General features: G+C 46.8%; 1 protein-coding gene across 2 annotated transcripts in view; it reads right to left on the bottom strand.

Annotated features, from left to right (window-relative positions):
* Nucleotides 1-18,703, bottom strand: part of LOC145359198 (growth factor receptor-bound protein 7-like) — a 138,526-nt gene that overhangs the window by 24,606 nt on the left and 95,217 nt on the right. For both annotated transcript variants that reach the window (XM_080213663.1, XM_080213664.1), the window contains 5 exons: nucleotides 15,053-15,127; nucleotides 13,363-13,500; nucleotides 8,842-8,949; nucleotides 1,923-2,021; nucleotides 1,252-1,332 (listed from right to left, as the gene is read on the bottom strand). In XM_080213663.1, the coding sequence (XP_080069789.1) occupies nucleotides 1,252-1,332; nucleotides 1,923-2,021; nucleotides 8,842-8,949; nucleotides 13,363-13,500; nucleotides 15,053-15,127 (501 nt within the window). The remainder of the gene's footprint in view (nucleotides 1-1,251; nucleotides 1,333-1,922; nucleotides 2,022-8,841; nucleotides 8,950-13,362; nucleotides 13,501-15,052; nucleotides 15,128-18,703) is intronic.

The raw sequence follows: 18,703 nt of genomic DNA, 5'->3' as shown, positions 1-18,703 counted from the left end.
GGCAGGGAGGGGGATACGGGGCAGGGAGGGGGATACGGGGCAGGGAGGGGGATACGGAGTAGTGATGGAGATATGGGGCAGTGAGGGGGATACGGGGCAGTGAGGAGGATATGGGGCAGTGAGGGGGATATGGGGCAGTGAGGGGGATATGGGGTAGTGAGGGAGATATGGGGCAGTGAGGGGGATACGGGGCAGAGAGGGGGATATGGGGCAGTGAGGGGGATATGGGGTAGTGAGGGGGATACGGGGCAGAGAGGGGGATATGGGGCAGTGAGGGGGATACGGGGCAGAGAGGGGGATACGGGGCAGAGAGGGGGATATGGGGTAGTGAGGGGGATACGGGGCAGAGAGGGGGATATGGGGCAGTGAGGGGGATATGGGGTAGTGAGGGGGATACGGGGCAGAGAGGGGGATATGGGGCAGTGATTGGTTTCTCTTTCCAAGCCCTGTTCACTGATGCCTCCACCCTGCTCCCCATCAATAATTAAGGCCCCCAGTCCTTATCCCAAGCATCTTCCACTCAGCTAAACCGAGAACTGAAGGCAGTCAGTGTGACTCAATCACAACTGTTGCAGTTTGCTTATCCGAGCGATGTGAAGGGTTGGAGTTGGTAAGAAATCGCTGAGGTTAGAAATGACCTGTCATTTCTGAAATGTAATGAATGTAAAACGTGATGTTCTGTCAATTTCACATGAGGTGTCAGAACTGAAACTGAGAAAGCATAAAAACACAGAAACATTTCTCAATCATCAAATGATTCTGCAAATCATTAAATAATAAAACTGTGTGTCGGCAAGTACACAGGCTAGGTCTGAGGTTCAGGGACTGTGTCTGGAGTGCACAGACTGCGTCTGGAGTTCAGGAACTGTCTAGGATACTGGGGCAGCGTCTAGGGTGCACAGACTGCATCTGGTGTTCTCTGGCTATATCTGGCGTTCACAGGGTGCGTCTGGGGTTCAGGGGGTGACTCGGGTTCAGGGGGTGACTCGGGTTCAGGGACTGTGTCTGGGGTTCAGGGACTGTGTCTGGGGTTCAGGGACTGTGTCTGGGCTTCAGGGGGTGACTCGGGTTCAGGGACTGTGTCTGGGGTTCAGGGACTGTGTCTGGGCTTCAGGGGGTGACTCGGGTTCAGGGACTGTGTCTGGGGTTCAGGGACTGTGTCTGGGGTTCAGGGACTGTGTCTGGGCTTCAGGGACTGTGTTGAATCACTGTTGTGTGACTGGGGCTGGGGGGCAGATGGGGGAGACTCACCACGATGGACGGCTGGATCCAGGATTGCTGTTTCTTCATTTGTTGTGTTATCTGATGGTTCAGGCAGAGTTGCTCACCCAGCTACAGAACAAAGAGAGATAGTGAGCAGCAGACAGTTCCAGCAAGTATCAGCACATTAATCATTGCAGAGATCATGGAATCATTCAGTGCAGAAGGAGCCTATTCAGCTCATCCTGTCTCTGCTGGCACTTTGAAAGGATGATCTCACTTCTCTGATTCTCCCCTATTTGTAAAAATGAAATGTTTCCCTCATGAGATACTTTTCCAATTTGGGTTTGGGCCCGAGAGCTGCAGAGTCCTGGGGTTAGTGAGTGTAAAACATGCTTTCATAGAGTAATCACCGCTCCCCCCCAGACACAGGGCCAGAATTTTACCACCTTGCCCTCTCAGGAATCGGGGCGAGTGTGGCTCACGGAACAGAATTCTCCAATGGCCTCGGGCAGGATTTCACAAGCCTTGTCCAAGTGAGATCGTAAAATTCGGGACACAGGTCCCGTCAGGATATCTCTCCCCACACACCTCCTACAGTCCAAAATCACCACCCCAGAAACACCCCCACACCGGAATATTAGTGCCCCCTGCACATGGACTCTGCCCTGGGTCCTCACATACTCACTGTCCACATTCACATCCACACCAATCAGACTGACCTTGAAGAGGCGGAACGCAGTCATCCAGCAGGTACGACTCTGCTCATCCTCGGAGCACAGTGCTCCCAAATCATTCCGGCTATTGCCCATCCTGTCAAACTGTCAGCAAGAACATTGTCAAAAACAGACACAGAGGGCTGGCCTAACTGAGTGACAGTGTGAGGGAGCTGGATTAACATCAGTACAGATACAGTCAGTAACACAGGGTGCTGGGGGAGAGAGGGGTTACTGAGTGACAGTGTGAGGGAGCTGGATTAACATCAGTACAGATACAGTCAGTAACACAGGGTGCTGGGGGAGAGAGGGGTTACTGAGTGACAGTGTGAGGGAGCTGGATTAACATCAGGAGAGATTTTGTGCTGGAGTTCTATCCCTGTGGGAGTTGGGAAAACTTCCAGTATGACCTTAGATAAAAGCAAATACCACGGATGCTGAAATTTGAAACAAAAACAGAAAATGCTGGAAAATCTCAGAAGGTCTGATAGCCTCTGCGGAGAGGTAACAGAAGTCTGATGATGGGTCATCTAGACTCAAAATATTGGCTCTATTCTCTCTCTTCAGATGCTGTCAGACCTCCTGAGATTTTCCAGCATTTTCTGTTTTTTTCCCAGCATGAGCTGACTGCTTTGAGAGAAAGTGCCAGGAAAAAGACGGGAATTTTATCGTATGGAGGGATCAGTCGCAGTCAGGCCAGCTGACCTAGGGAAGAATCCGGAAAGCCATAGGAGTTTGGGTGCCTGTGTGGGCTATTTAAAAGAGTCGTCTTAGCACTTAATCTCCACTAAGGCCCTGTGGCTCACAAGAATAGTGAGGAACTGAAACATCCATTGAAGTATTGAAACACCTGAGCCCCAGAGAAAACATTGCTTGTTTGACAGTTCAGGCTCTCTGATCTCTTCTGTCAATTTCACAATGTTTATTTACAAATTTAAAGAGGTTTCAAGGGCTTGTGATTTTTGTTATTGGTATCTCAAGACGACTGGCTGCTTGATTATTTTTAAGTAAGTCAAAAGTTATCGATGAATGACTTCCTTTAAAAGCTATTTTTATAAGTCCTATTGTCTATACAGTGTCTCGTGGATAAATAAGCATGAAAGTGCTGTCCCTTTGCAAGGGGGTGGGGTTTGGCATGAGGAGGACCGTTTGAACTTACCTTTCACCCTACGGTTGGTGACACCTCTTCAGGGCAGTGGTCTGTAACTCTTTGGAAATCAAGTGTCACTCCATGGAAAATGCAAGAAAGGACAAGATTGTGCCTATACCTGCACTGGAGCCAGCCAGGTCAGGGGTCAGGTCACAGATTGTGAACAAAAATCACAACTTTAAAAGACACTCCTGAAAATCAGAAACCCCGGGAATGGGATTAGAAAATCAAGCCACTGACTCCAATGTACAATTAGACAAGAGAAATCGATCACTTCTTGTTAAAGGGACCTCTCAATGACAGCTATCATAATGCAATAGAATTTCATGTTCAGTTTGAAGGGGTCTAAGTATGGGTCTAAGACTAGTGTCTTAAACCTAAATGTAGATAGCTGTCAGAATATGAGACAGATTTGCCTAACTGAACTGAGAAACTAGGTTAAAGGGAGGGTGGGAACAGTAGAGTGCTGATGTTTAAGGAAATATTTAATAATTCTCAGCAAAGATTTAGCCCAGTGAGAAAGAAAGGTTCTTTGAGAAAGATGCATCACCCATGTCTGAATAAGAAGTTTAGATTAGCATTGTGAGAAAGGCTGTACGAATCTACAAAGGTCACTGGAAGGGCAGGGGATTGGATAAATTTTCAGAACCAGCAAAAAAAGACTAAAAAAAAATGAAGAGGAATAAAGCAGGGGCTGAGAGAAAGCTGGCTAGAAATAGAAAACAGATAGAGTTTCTACAAGTGTTTAAATGGAAAACTAAATTTGAAATAGGTAAGCAAAAACTAGTGTTGGTCCTCTAGACAGCTGCAGAATTGATAATGAGAAACAAGGAAATGGCAGAGGTGTTTGTCATAAAGTCATAGAGGCTGACAGCATGGAAACAGGCTCTTCAGCGCAACTTGTCCATGCTGCCCTTTTTTATCATTAAGCTAGTCCCAATGACCTGCATTTGGCCCATATCCCTCTATACCCATCGTACCCATGTAACTGCCCAAACACTTTTTAAAAGACAAAAATGTACCCGCCTCTCCTACTACCTCTGGCAGCTTGTTTCAGACACTCACCACCCTCTTCATTATAGAAAACTTGGAAAGTTCCCCAAAAATACTTGATTTTCAAGAGGTGATTGGGAAGGAGGAACTTAAAACAATCACCATCAGCAGGGAAAAGGACTGGGAAAACTATTCAACCCAAAGGGCTGACAAGTCCTCAGGACCAGATGGTCTGCATCTGGAAGGGTCCCAGTAGATCGGGAAATAGCAAATGTAACACCTTTATTCGTGAAAGGAGAGAAACAGAAAGCAGGAAACTACAGGCCATTTAGCCTAAAACCTGTCACAAGAACATTGACGGAATTCCATTATTAAGGAGGTTAGAAAATCATAATGGAATCAGGCAAAGTCAATATGGATTTGTGAAAAGGAACTTGTGTTTAACTCATTCACAAGTTTTTTGAGGAAGAAATAGGCAAAGTGGATAAAGTGGAATCTGGAGATGTGGTGTATTTGAAAATCCAAAAGATATTTGATAAGATGCCATGTCAAAGGTTAATACACAAGATAAGACCATGTAGTGTATTGGGTGGGGGGTACATATTAACATGAATAAAGGATTGGTTAACTAACAGCAAGGACAGAGGAGGGAAAATGGGTCTTTTGTAGCTTGGCAAGCGGTAGCTAGTGGAATCTCAAAGGATCTATGCTGGGGTCACAACAACAATCTGCATCTGTTTGGATGAAGGGACCAAATGTATGGTAGCAAAATGTGTTAATAACACCAAGGCAGATGGGAAAGAAAGTTGTCAAGAGCAGGTAGAGAATATACAGCAGGAGTTAGGGTGATTACATTTGGCAGATGGAATAAAACATGGAAAATATAAACATGTTCATTTCAGGAAGAGTGGAAACTCATTCTTCTGAAAGTACTAAATAGAGGGAGTTTGTAGAACTCAATGGTACAGAGGGATCTGGGTGTTGTAGTACAGGAAACACAGAGTTAGTATGCAGGTACAACAAGTTACTGAGTGACAGTGTGAGGGAGCTGGATTAACATCAGTACAGATACAGTCAGTAACACAGGGTGCTGGGGGGGAGAGAGGGGTTACTGAGTGACAGTGTGAGGGAGCTGGATTAACATCAGTACAGATACAGTCAGTAACACAGGGTGCTGGGGGGAGAGGGGTTACTGAGTGACAGTGTGAGGGAGCTGGATTAACATCAGTACAGATACAGTCAGTAACACAGGGTGCTCGGGGGGGGGGAGAGAGGGGTTACTGAGTGACAGTGTGAGGGAGCTGGATTAACATCAGTACAGATACAGTCAGTAACACAGGGTGCTGGGGGAGAGGGGTTACTGAGTGACAGTGTGAGGGAGCTGGATTAACATCAGTACAGATACAATCAGTAACACAGGGTGCTGGGGGGAGAGGGGTTACTGAGTGACAGTGTGAGGGAGCTGGATTAACATCAGTACAGATACAGTCAGTAACACAGGGTGCTCGGGGGGGGGGGGAGAGAGGGGTTACTGAGTGACAGTGTGAGGGAGCTGGATTAACATCAGTACAGATACAGTCAGTAACACAGGGTGCTGGGGGGAGAGAGGGGTTACTGAGTGACAGTGTGAGGGAGCTGGATTAACATCAGTACAGAAACAGTCAGTAACACAGGGTGCTGGGGGGGAGAGGGGTTACTGAGTGACAGTGTGAGGGAGCTGGATTAACATCAGTACAGATACAATCAGTAACACAGGGTGCTGGGGGAGAGAGGGGTTACTGAGTGACAGTGTGAGGGAGCTGGATTAACATCAGTACAGATACAGTCAGTAACACAGGGTGCTGGGGGGAGAGAGGGGTTGCTGAGTGACAGTGTGAGGGAGCTGGATTAACATCAGTACAGATACAGTCAGTAACACAGGGTGCTGGGGGTGAGGGGTTACTGAGTGACAGTGTGAGGGAACTGGATTAACATCAGTACAGATACAGTCAGTAACACAGGGTGCTGGGGGGAGAGAGGGGTTACTGAGTGACAGTGTGAGGGAGCTGGATTAACATCAGTACAGATACAGTCAGTAACACAGGGTGCTGGGGGAGAGGGGTTACTGAGTGACAGTGTGAGGGAGCTGGATTAACATCAGTACAGATACAGTCAGTAACACAGGGTGCTGGGGGTGAGGGGTTACTGAGTGACAGTGTGAGGGAGCTGGATTAACATCAGTACAGATACAGTCAGTAACACAGGGTGCTGGGGGGAGAGAGAGGTTACTGAGTGACAGTGTGAGGGAGCTGGATTAACATCAGTACAGATACAGTCAGTAACACAGGGTGCTGGGGGGGAGAGGGGTTACTGAGTGACAGTGTGAGGGAGCTGGATTAACATCAGTACAGATACAGTCAGTAACACAGGGTGCTGGGGGGAGAGAGGGGTTACTGAGTGACAGTGTGAGGGAGCTGGATTAACATCAGTACAGATACAGTCAGTAACACAGGGTGCTGGGGGGAGAGAGGGGTTACTGAGTGACAGTGTGAGGGAGCTGGATTAACATCAGTACAGATACAGTCAGTAACACAGGGTGCTGGGGGGAGAGGGGTTACTGAGTGACAGTGTGAGGGAGCTGGATTAACATCAGTACAGATACAGTCAGTAACACAGGGTGCTGGGGGTGAGGGGTTACTGAGTGACAGTGTGAGGGAGCTGGATTAACATCAGTACAGATACAGTCAGTAACACAGGGTGCTGGGGGGAGAGAGGGGTTACTGAGTGACAGTGTGAGGGAGCTGGATTAACATCAGTACAGATACAGTCAGTAACACAGGGTGCTGGGGAGAGAGGGGTTACTGAGTGACAGTGCGAGGGAGCTGGATTAACATCAGTACAGATATAGTCAGTAACACAGGGTGCTGGCGGGGGAGAGGGGTTACTGAGTGACAGTGTGAGGGAGCTGGATTAACATCAGTATAGATACAGTCAGTAACACAGGGTGCTGGGGGAGAGGGGTCACTGAGTGACAGTGTGAGGGAGCTGGATTAACCTCATAAAAGGTTGATCCAGAAGGTTAGGGTGCACGGAGTTGGGGGTAAGGTGTTAGCGTGGATAGAGGATTGGTTGTCTAATAGGAAGCAGAGAGTTGGTATCAATGGGTGCTATTCTGATTGGCGGTTGGTAACTAGTGGAGTGCCGCAGGGATCGGTGCTGGGGCCTCAGCTATTTACCATTTATATAGATGATCTGGAGGAGGGGGCTGAGTGTAGGGTGACGAAATTTGCTGATGACACGAAGATGAGTGGAAAAGCAAATTGCATGGAGGGTGTGGAAAGTCTGCAGAGGGATCTAAACATAAGAACATAAGAAATAGGAGCAGGAGTAGGCCATCTAGCCCTTCGAGCCTGCCCCGCCATTCAATAAGATCATGGCTGATCTGAAGTGGATCAGTTCCACTTTCCCGCTTTCTCCCCATAACCCTTAATCCCCTTGCCTACCAAAAACCTATCTACCCGTGTCTTAAATACATTTAGCGAGGCAGCCTCCACCACTTCAATGGGCAGAGAATTCCAGAGATTCACCACCCTTTGAGTGAAGAAGTTCCTCCTCAACTCCGTTCTAAACCGCCCTCCCTTTATCTTGAGGCTGTGCCCCCTAGTCCTACTGTCCTTTCTGATCTGGATAGGCTGAGCGAGTGGGCGAGGACCTGGCAGATGGAGTATAATGTTACCAAGTGTGAGGTTATCCACTTTGGCAGGAATAATAGTAGGAGGGATTACTATTTAAAGGGCGAAAAGCTGCAGCATGCTACGGTGCAGAGGGACCTGGGGGTCCTTGTGCATGAGTCGCAAAAACCCAGCCTGCAGGTGCAGCAGGTGATCAAGAAGGCGAATGGGATGCTGACCTTTATAGCGAGGGGGATAGAATATAAAAGCAGGGAGGTCTTGCTGCAACTGTACAGGGCACTGGTGAGGCCGCAGCTGGAGTACTGTGTGCAGTTTTGGTCGCTGCACTCGTGCAAAGATATTTTGGCCTTGGAGGGAGTGCAGAGGAGGTTCACCAGGCTGATACCGGAGATGAGGGGGTTGGACTATGAAGAGAGACTAAATAGACTGGGTCTGTACTCGTTAGAGTTTAGAAGGATGAGGGGGGATCTTATAGAGACCTATAAGATAACGAAGGGGATGGATAGGGTAGAGGTAGAGAGATTCTTCCTGCTCAGAAAGGATAGTAGGACTAGGGGGCACAGCCTCAAGATAAAGGGGGGGCGGTTTAGATCGGAGTTGAGGAGGAACTTCTTCACTCAAAGGGTGGTGAACCTCTGGAATTCTCTGCCCGTTGAAGTGGTGGAGGCTGCCTCGCTAAATATTTTTAAGATGCGGGTTGATGGGTTTTTGATAAGAGAGGGGATTAAGGGTTATGGGGAGAGGGCGGGAATGTGGAACTGATCCACTTCAGATCAGCCATGATCTTATTGAATGGCGGGGCAGGCTCGAAGGGCTAGATGGCCTACTCCTGCTCCTATTTCTTATGTTCTTAACATCAGTACAGATACAGTTGGTAACACAGGGTGCTGGGTGCTGGGGGTGGGGGGATTACTGAGTGATTTTGGTTTCTGGGGTATGTGATGGGATTATGAAGAATATCAGAGATTTATCACGTCTCAGATGCAGGATTGGCCTTGAGAATGGGAAGGTTTACAGAATCCCCAAAATTCAAACACCACAAATAAAGCATGTTTGCAGCAAATACTACCCCCCAGTGGTGACAGTCTGTAATAAACACAAAGGCACATACCTTTATACAGAACCCAAACTCTGTTGGTGAATTGTACATCTTTCTGTTTGTTATTGTGTAAATGTTACTCTCTTTCACATCCGCAAAATACTGAAGGTGCCTTGGTTCCTGATCAGAAAACAAAAGAAAAAAATGAACAGGAATATAAACAGAGACTGCTGGATTACAGAGAAAAGAAACTCTTGGGGCAGGATTTAACCCCCTCCCCCACGCCCCACACCGGTTGGTTCTGAGGTGATGGGGAGTGTGTCTGGGATCCTGTCTGCCCCGATCTCTCTGAGATTTTACTTGGGGACAGGCAGCCTTTTCCTGACTTGTCTTTTTCACCCGTTCTGGGACTCTGTATCAGGCAGCTCCATGCAGTTTCTCTTCCAGCCACTGGAGCGCTGTTGCTGGAGGGATTTGAGAGCTGCCAACCTATCAGATTCTCCTGAGTGAGGGGCCGAATTCCCACCTAACGCCAATCAATATTTGTTGGAGAGTGAAATAGCGCCAGGCTGTCCGAGTCGGCAGGGGTGGTGGAGACTAGAAATTCAGGCCATGATTTCTGCTGCACTTTTCAAACCATTGGATAATATTTTTCAGCCAATGAAGTATTTTTGAAGCGTAGTCTCTGTTGTAATGTAGGAAACGCAGCAGCCAATTTACACACAGCAAGATCCCACAAGCAGCAATGTGATAATAACCAGATAATCAGTTTTAGTGATGTTGACTGAGCCACACTGGAGAGAACTGCCTTTGCTCCAGCACTTCTGGCAAGTACAGGTCCTGCACCCCCTTATCAGGCACCCCAGTTCCAGGCACATCCAAAATCTGGGTCCTGCCCCACAACCCCCATCAGGCATTACTCTCTGTCATTACTGGGTCACTGTGTGCTAATCTCTGCATCGGCATTAACAGTGACAGCTGTTTAGGTTCACCCCTCATCCCTTCCTTTTCCCATCAAGATCCACAAAGAAATCAGCCTGGTTTCAATTATCCTATCGCCCCCCCCCCCCACCCCACCCCATTCCCTGATCCAAAATGCAGCAAATTCCCAAATCCACGATTCTCTCAGTCCCGAGCTCCCTGGATACAGAATCCAGCCGGTACCTGTAGTGTCATGGGATTGTTTGCATCTGTCCTGAGAGGGCAGTTGGGAATTTGGTTTAATGTTTCACCCAGTGCAGAGAGGTCACAAGGTGCCCTGGGCATTGATATCATTCTCGTGGGGCTTCTGTAGGAGTTCGCAAAGACAGAGGAATCACTGGGGCAATGGTACCTCCTACCAAGCACAGTGCCAGGAGTCACAACGGTGGAGAGGTGAGTCAGGTCTGTCTCACCTGGGCACTGAAACAAATCATTGATTGGTCTGTGGGTACAGGATTCAAGCTCCGCCCTGGACACTCCCATCACGGGAATCCTGGAATTCTGGGCTGGATTCATCAAATTCCATTTTGAAATGGTTGTAAAGAAATCCAAGTTGGGAAATTGGGTTTTAGGGTAATTTGACTTTTAGGAAAGACACGCTGGAAGGGAAGGGAAGGGAAGGCTGGTGGGAACAGCTCTGCTAATCAGAGAGGAAGTAATTCCAGTTCTGAGGGATGGTCTCGGATCAGAGGATGTGGAGTCGATTTGGGTGAAAGTCACAAATACCAGAGGAAGGAAAAGAGTGGCAGGAGTTTTGTCTCGACCCCTGAAGAGTAGCCACAGTGTAGGAAAGAGTTTAAATCAAGAAATAAAGTTGCATGTAGAAAGAGCAATGCATTTAATCATGGGTACATTTAATGTTTATATAGATTGGAAAATCAAATTGGAAATGGCAGCCACGAGAGCACATTCGGGATGACTTCTTGGAGCAAACATCATGGAGCCAACTGGGGACAGGCTGTTCTGGATCTGTAATGTGTTGGTTTAAGATCCTCCGGAAAATAGTGATCATAATATGATGGAATTTAGCATTCAGCTTGAGTATGAGAAAATTGGGATTGAAATATCAGTGTTAAACTTAGAGGACAGGAAATATGAAGGTACAAGGATTTAATTGGCCAAATTAGACTGGTTATATAGATTAGTGGAGAGAGACAATGGTCGGGATTCTCCGACCTTGCCCACAGCTGGGATTCTCCCATTTTGCTCACTGCTGGGATTCTCTGACTTTGCCCACAGCTGGGACTCTCCGACCTTGTCCGTGGCTGGGATTCTCCAGTCCCACAGCTGTGAACAGAGTTTGGGCTGAGTGCTGGGTTTTTGGCAGTGCATCATGGTACACATGGCTGCCACTGTCAGTAGTGGAGGGAGTGAATGTTTGTGGATAGGGTGCCAATCAGGCTGCTTTTTTAGGTGGATTGGCCATGTTAAATTGCTCCTGAGTGTCCAAAGATGTGTAGGTTAGGTGGAATAGCTGTAGGAAATGCATAGGGTAATGAGGATAGGGTCCAGGGGGACTGGTAAGATGCTCTTTTAGAGAGCTGGTGCAGTCTTGATGGGCTGAATGGTCTCCTTCTTCACCATAGGGATTCTATGGAGATTCTATGGATGGTGATAAGCTTTCTGTGTGTTGCTGGAACTGTGCTATTGTTAATGCAACCTTGAATTCTAGATTCCACAAGAGGGGAACTGCCAACACTCTGTATAATTGTAACGAGACTCTTATATTCAATCCCTTTGTCTTAAAGGGTAACACAATGTTTTATTACCCAATTGCTTGCTGTACCTGCAGTGTAACCTTTTGTGATTTGTGGAATATACACCCAGATTCCTCTGAATAACAACATTCCCAGCGTCTCACCACTAGAAAAAAAATCTGCTTTTCTAATTTTCAGTCTTATTATTGTCAATCAGAAGAGGATGCATAAATTCAGTTTGTGAATGATGTGAGTGTGTGGGCCCACAATGGGAATCAGATCCCAATTTATCCAACATTCTTGTGGTCATGTCAGTAGATGAGCAAAAAGCCAGCAAATAAATAATCCTTTAATCCACAAACTAGTTTAGTAATCTTCCAAAACCTGATCTCACACCAAGTCTGTCAGCTCTTTGAATGTATTTTTTGTCCTTTTCGCTATAAAATTGTCACAAAGTTTTTAAAGATTTTCGCAAAAATGCAGAGGCACAGGAATCCTTGTCCTTTGTTTGCTGATGTGTGATTGGAAGCTGCTTCCTGACCTTTCCCCCGCACTAACTTTCATTTCAGATTGAAGTTGGCAGAATTTGCATTCATGCAATAATCTGCATCTCTTTCTACATAATTAGCATCATTGAGAATGTGGCCCAGGTTGACATTAGGAGTTGCATTTGGAACACGTAACCACAGATTCACTCCATGTAAACTGGTGGGACTGCTTATCCGCTGTAACCTTCAGCATCATCTGAACAACTATAATTTCAAACAACAATTAGACAGGATTCCAAAATGAAAATGTCTGAGCAGGCGGAGCAATGGTTGATGGGATTCATTGTAGCTAAAGTGTTGTCCATTGGAAGACATCAAACTCCAGACGGCATGATTAGAGCTGAAATAAACCAGGGGGATCTTCAACTCAGCACCAAACCTGCCTTACAAATACAGGGCAACACAATTATCAGGCAGACTAACAGGAGACGTCTCACAACAACAGGTTAAAGTCCAACAGGTTTCTAGATGAAGGAGCAGTGCTCCAAAAGCTCGTGATTCTAAATAAACCTGTTGGATTTTAACCTGGTGTTGTGAGACTTCTCACTGTGTTTACTCCAGTCCAACGCCGGCATCTCCACATTGTAACAGGAGAAGAACAGATCGATAAATGGAAGTTAGAAAATTGAGGCTTGAGGGCTGGGTGTTGGGGAAAGGGAGGGAGAAAAGGGCCAGAATTTTACCATTCTACCCACCACGGGAATCGGAGTGAGTGAGGAATGGAGCATGGGAAGGTCTGTTGACCTTGGGGAGGATTTTATGGTTTTGGGGTGAGTGAGGCTGTAAAATCCCACCCACGGAGTAACTGAGTCAAACTCTGAGCAGATAAGAAGGTCTGGTCGATATGGATTGCATGGTGGATTGTAAAGGAAGCAAGGGAAGAAATAGCTCAGAATTAATATAGATAGAAACATTCATTTCCAAAGGGAATGGTGCTAGACAATTGGTGGACAGTTAATGTTACTGCTACGTTTACAATGGGAAAGAACATGACTAGAAAACTTTAGACTAATTTGCTGAGTGTCAGTGTTGAAAGGGCAATGGAATCTTCACTGCGAGGTGCAGTAGGAACCATCTAGAAACCAAAAATATAATAAAGAATAATCAACCCTGATTCTGAAAGTGAAGATCACTCTTCATCAGCCTGACTGCAATTTGTGATGAAGTAACAGGAAGAGAAGGATAAAGGTTTCGGCAGTCTGCCTGTCTGATCTGACCTGTCTGTTCTTTTGTTTCTGTATAAGAATTTAAAGTGTCACATGACGTTACTCTGAATAAACTGGTATCATGGACTCATTCCGAGTGACATGAAACAAGACCTGTTGCTGAGTATAAAACCAGGAATAATGTCGCAAACACTCTCTCACCTTGGATATCCCTTTTGTAGAGTAATACAGCCCTGAGCGTCTCAGGAAGAAATACAAACATCGCCATGTTTTCTTCCCTTTATCTTTAACATGCAGGAACCCTTGTACCTCGGGATAGTTCCGAGCATTCAGGAAATTCTGCAGGATGAAAAGAAATTTTTAAGCGACTGATAAATAGATGAAGCTCTTTAACCCTTTAACTATGTGAAGAGTCAGCCCCCCAAAATTCATTCTCTACACACAGAGATACTTTGTACCATGATCTCTACAGTTCATCGTGCGACCCTACCACTCAGTGAGTCTTGGGCCATAAATCAGATATCCTCGTTTGTGAAATAACTGCAATGTTTCTGCCTGAGACCTGAGAGATTATTTCACATTTCCATCAATCACTGATAGCAAACTGAAATCATCTTAACTGCCTTAAACCTGAATCTCCGTGACATACTAATTTAACTTAAATTATATCTACTGCTATATCTATTCCCTTAACTATCTTACCTGGCAATGTCCCTGGCATCGCTCCTTGGCACAGGGTGGCACTGCTAGGTTGGCAGCACTCCAATGGGAGCTCCATGGGGATTCCTTTATTTGTGGTGGTGGTGGTGGGGGGGGGGGGGGGGGGGGCGTGGGTGAGGCTGCTGGGGGTGGGGGAGAAGGCCAGTTGTGTGTGGCATTGACTGTCTGGGTCAGTGAGTTGGAGGAAGAGGTCTGATGTTTGGGGGGTGGACGGGTTCAGAGGGTTGCAGCTCCAATTGGGGGAGGGGGGAGGGTGAGGGGAACCCCTGAGACCTCACTGGTGATGTGGAGGAGGATGGGGGGGGGATGATTGGGGTGCCCTGTAAACGTGGCGCCCCCGATCTCAGTGCAGCCCAGGCTTTGCCAATGTGCTGAAGCCCCGTCCCCTACACGATGAGGGAAACATGGCCACCTGTGTTTGTGACAGAGTTTGGAAAGATCTGGAGAAAAATCCGGCCCATTTCTCATCGGAACCAACAACCTGACATTTTTTCATCAGATTTTGACAAGACTTGAATATGTAAGAATGCGTCAGAGTGTGCCTCACCTGTACACACTGTGAGTGTGCCTCACCTGTACGCGCTGTGAGTGTGCCTCACCTGTACGCGCTGTGAGTGTGCCTCACCTGTACGCGCTGTGAGTGTGCCTCACCTGTACGCGCTGTGAGTGTGCCTCACCTGTACGCGCTGTGAGTGTGCCTCACCTGTACGCGCTGTGAGTGTGCCTCACCTGTACGCGCTGTGAGTGTGCCTCACCTGTACGCGCTGTGAGTGTGCCTCACCTGTACGCGCTGTGAGTGTGCCTCACCTGTACGCGCTGTGAGTGTGCCTCACCTGTACGCGCTGTGAGTGTGCCTCACCTGTACGCGCTGTGAGTGTGCCTCACCTGTACGCGCTGTGAGTGTGCCTCACCTGTACGCGCTGTGAGTGTGCCTCACCTGTACGCGCTGTGAGTGTGCCTCACCTGTACGCGCTGTGAGTGTGCCTCACCTGTACGCGCTGTGAGTGTGCCTCACCTGTACGCGCTGTGAGTGTGCCTCACCTGTACGCGCTGTGAGTGTGCCTCACCTGTACGCGCTGTGAGTGTGCCTCACCTGTACGCGCTGTGAGTGTGCCTCACCTGTACACGCTGTGAGTGTGCCTCACCTGTACGCGCTGTGAGTGTGCCTCACCTGTACAAGCTGCGAGTGTGGAACTCCTGCATTAGCATCCAGACTTCCTGCTACCAAGTGTGCCGGGAAGAATAGCTGTTTAAAAAGGAAAAACGTGGTGATTAAATCCTGTTTGACAAATCTCCCTCTCACTCTGGCCATTTAATGCAATGATTTTCCAGATCCATTGAAATCCTAGCTTGGTTCCAGCACAGGAGGCCATTCAGCCCATTGTTCTTTTAGAGAGCTGGCACTGACACATTCCCCTCCCTTCTCCCTATCTTCCTTTTCAGAAAATAATCCAATTCTCTCTTGGATCCTGGAATATTTAATATTAAGGCTGCCCCATTCCGGAGATCCCAACATCAGAATTAATGTGATTATCTGTGCCTAAAACTCACCAATCATCTGAATGTGAAAGTGGCAGGAATGAGACTCCCAACTCCATCTCAATGCCAATCGAATGGTAAACACTCTCTCTGTGTAACCTCACCTGATTCCTTTCTCTCAAAGAAACATTTTGGTAAAGTTTAATATGTGGTTGATTTTTCTCATTGATTTTCCTTTTTTTTTACATCTCTCCTAACCCGCACCCTGATCCTGGCTACCACCTCCTGCCACCATCCCCATTGGAGGCTGGGCACAAGTAAACAGCTCATAGACAGGTTATAAAACTCTATCACACCCAGATAAGCTTCATATATATTCATAATTCTTTGTTCTGATAATCATTACTGACACATGGCTGCAGAATGACCAAGATTGGGACCTGAATATTGAAGGATACCTGACATTTTGGAAAGACAGGAAGCCGGGATGAGGTGGTGGGTGGTTCTGTTAATGGACAATGACATTGATACAAGGGAGAGTGATTAGCTTAGTTGATGCAGGATCTGTTTGTGTAGAGATGTGAAATAGTAAAGATTGATGGTAAGTAGTCACTTGTGGGGCTGGTTTATAGACCCCCTAACAGTAAACGCACTGTAGGATATGGTACTCAGGAAGAAATGAGTGAGCTTGTGAGGAAGGTACAGCAATAATTCTGGGTGATTTTAATCTACATTTTGATTGGATGATTCTGGTTGACAAAGGTAGTTTGGGGAATGAGTTCATAGGGTGTTTTCGGGGCAGTTTCTTACAGCAACACATTCTAGAGCCAATCAGAAAGCAGGCTAGACTAGCTCTGGTGCAATGAGAGAGGATTAGTTAAAATTCTAACCCTAACCCTAACCTTAACTCTGGCCCTAACCCCAACTCTAGGTAGCAGTGATCATAATATGATCGAATTTCACGTCCAGTTTGAGAGAGAGAAAAGTGTATCAAAAATTAGTGTCTAAGTCTGAAATGAGCGGCGGTAATGAGAACATGAAGACAGAACCGGCTAAAATGAACTGGGGAATTAGGTTAAGAAATACGTTGGTATCAATGGGTGCTATTCTGATTGGCGGTTGGTAACTAGTGGAGTGCCGCAGGGATCGGTGCTGGGGCCTCAGCTATTTACCATTTATATAGATGATCTGGAGGAGGGGGCTGAGTGTAGGGTGATGAAATTTGCTGATGACACGAAGATGAGTGGAAAAGCAAATTGTGCGGAGGGTGTGGAAAGTCTGCAGAGGGATCTGGATAGGCTAAGCGAATGGGCGAGGACCTGGCAGATGGAGTATAATGTTAGCAAGTGTGAGGTTATCCACTTTGGCAGGAATAATAGTAGGAGGGATTACTATTTAAAGGGCGAAAAGCTTCAGCATGCTACTGTGCAGAGGGAGCTGGGGGTCCTTGTGCACAAATTGCAAAAATCCAGTCTGCAGGTGCAGCAGGTGATCAAGAAGGCGAATGGGATGCTGGCCTTTATAGCGAGGGGGATAGAATATAAAAGCAGGGAGGTCTTGCTGCAACTGTACAGGGCACTGGTGAGGCCACAGCTGGAGTACTGTGTGCAGTTTTGGTCGCCGCACTTGCGCAAGGATATTTTGGCCTTGGAGGGAGTGCAGAGGAGGTTCACTAGGCTGATACCGAAGATGAGGGGGTTGGACTATGAAGAGAGACTGAATAGACTGGGTCTGTACTCGTTGGAGTTTAGAAGGATGAGGGGGGGATCTTATAGAGACATATAAGATAATGAAGGGGATGGATAGGGTAGAGGTAGAGAGATTCTTCCCTCTCAGAAAGGACAACAGGACTAGAGGGCACAGCCTCAAGATAAGGCGGGGGGCAGTTTAGATCGGAGTTGAGGAGGAACTTCCTTACTCAAAGGGTGGTGAATCTCTGGAATTCTCTGCCCATTGAAGTGGTGGAAGCTACCTCGCTAAATATATTTAAGTCACGGGTGGATAGGTTTTTGATAGACAGGGGAATTAAGGGTTATGGGGAGAAAGCGGGAAAGTGGAACTGATCCACTTCAGATCAGCCATGATCTTATTGAATGGCGGGGCAGGCTCGAAGGGCTAGATGGCCTACTCCTGCTCCTATTTCTTATGTTCTTATGTTGGTACAGATGCAGTGGCAGACATTGACGGAGATATTTCAGAATATTCAGATACATTTCAGTGAGAAAGAAGGGCCCTTAAGGGAAGGGCACACCTCTGTGGCTAATCAAGAAAGGATATTATTAAACTAGAAAGATGCAGAAAAGATTTACTTGGATGCTACCGGGGACTTGATGGTTTGAGTTATAAGGAGAGGCTGGATCAGCTGGGACTTTCTTTGTGAACGTATCCACTTTGACAGAAAGAAGAGAAAAGTCATACGTTATTTAAATGGAGGGGGATTGCGGAATTCTGAGGTACAGAGGGATCTGGGTGTCCTGGAATATGAATGACAGAAAATTAGTCTGCACATACAGCAAGTGATTAGGAAAGCAAGTAGAATATTGATGTTTATTGCAAAGGGGAATGGGACATAAAAGTCAGGAAGTTTTACTACATTTGTACAGGGTATGGGTTAGACCACACCTGAGATACTGTATATAGTTTTGTCCTCCTTAGTTAATAAAGGATACAATTTAATAAGAAGCAGTTCAGAGATGGTTTGCTCAGCAGATGCCTGTGATGGAGCAGTTATCTCATGAGGTCAGATTGGGTTTGTATCCAATGGAGTTTAACAGATTGAGAAGTGATTGTAATGAAACATGTCGGATCCTGAGGGGGTGTGACAGGGTGGATGCAGAGAAGGTATTTTTCTTTGTGGAAGGGACTGGAACCAGGTGACACAGATTAAAACGAAGGGCTCTCCCATTTAAGACTGAGATGGGAAGAATTTTGTTTCTCTCAGAGGGTCATGAAGCTTTGGGACTGTCTTGTCCAGAAAGGGGTGACGACGGTTGAATATTTTGAAGGCAGAGGTAGATAGACTTTTGAGAGGGTCACAGGTTATCGGGGGATAGGTGGAAGAAAGAGTTGAGGGCACACTCAGATCAACCACGATCCTATTGAATGCAGGGCAGACACAAGAACACAAATAGCCTCAGTCTGTTCCTCATGAACAAGCAGTACCCAGCTGGGTAGAAAGTGCTGGAAAACACCTACAGGGAATGGAGCTTAGCTTCATAGCAAATTTCCACAAAAATGCTTCAACCAGTGAGAAGTCAGCAAGGAATGCAATTCACAGCCTGACATCTCTGTGTGAGTTTTTATGCTCTTTTACACAAGTCTCCTCCCCCCATCCATCATCTCA

This window comes from Carcharhinus amblyrhynchos, chromosome 27, assembly GCF_965287045.1.
Source record: "Carcharhinus amblyrhynchos chromosome 27, sCarAmb.v2.hapA, whole genome shotgun sequence".
In the NCBI taxonomy this organism is placed as follows: domain Eukaryota; kingdom Metazoa; phylum Chordata; class Chondrichthyes; order Carcharhiniformes; family Carcharhinidae; genus Carcharhinus; species Carcharhinus amblyrhynchos.
The sequence above is the reverse complement of the archived record's forward strand: the minus strand, read 5'-3'. Positions and strand labels throughout refer to the sequence as shown.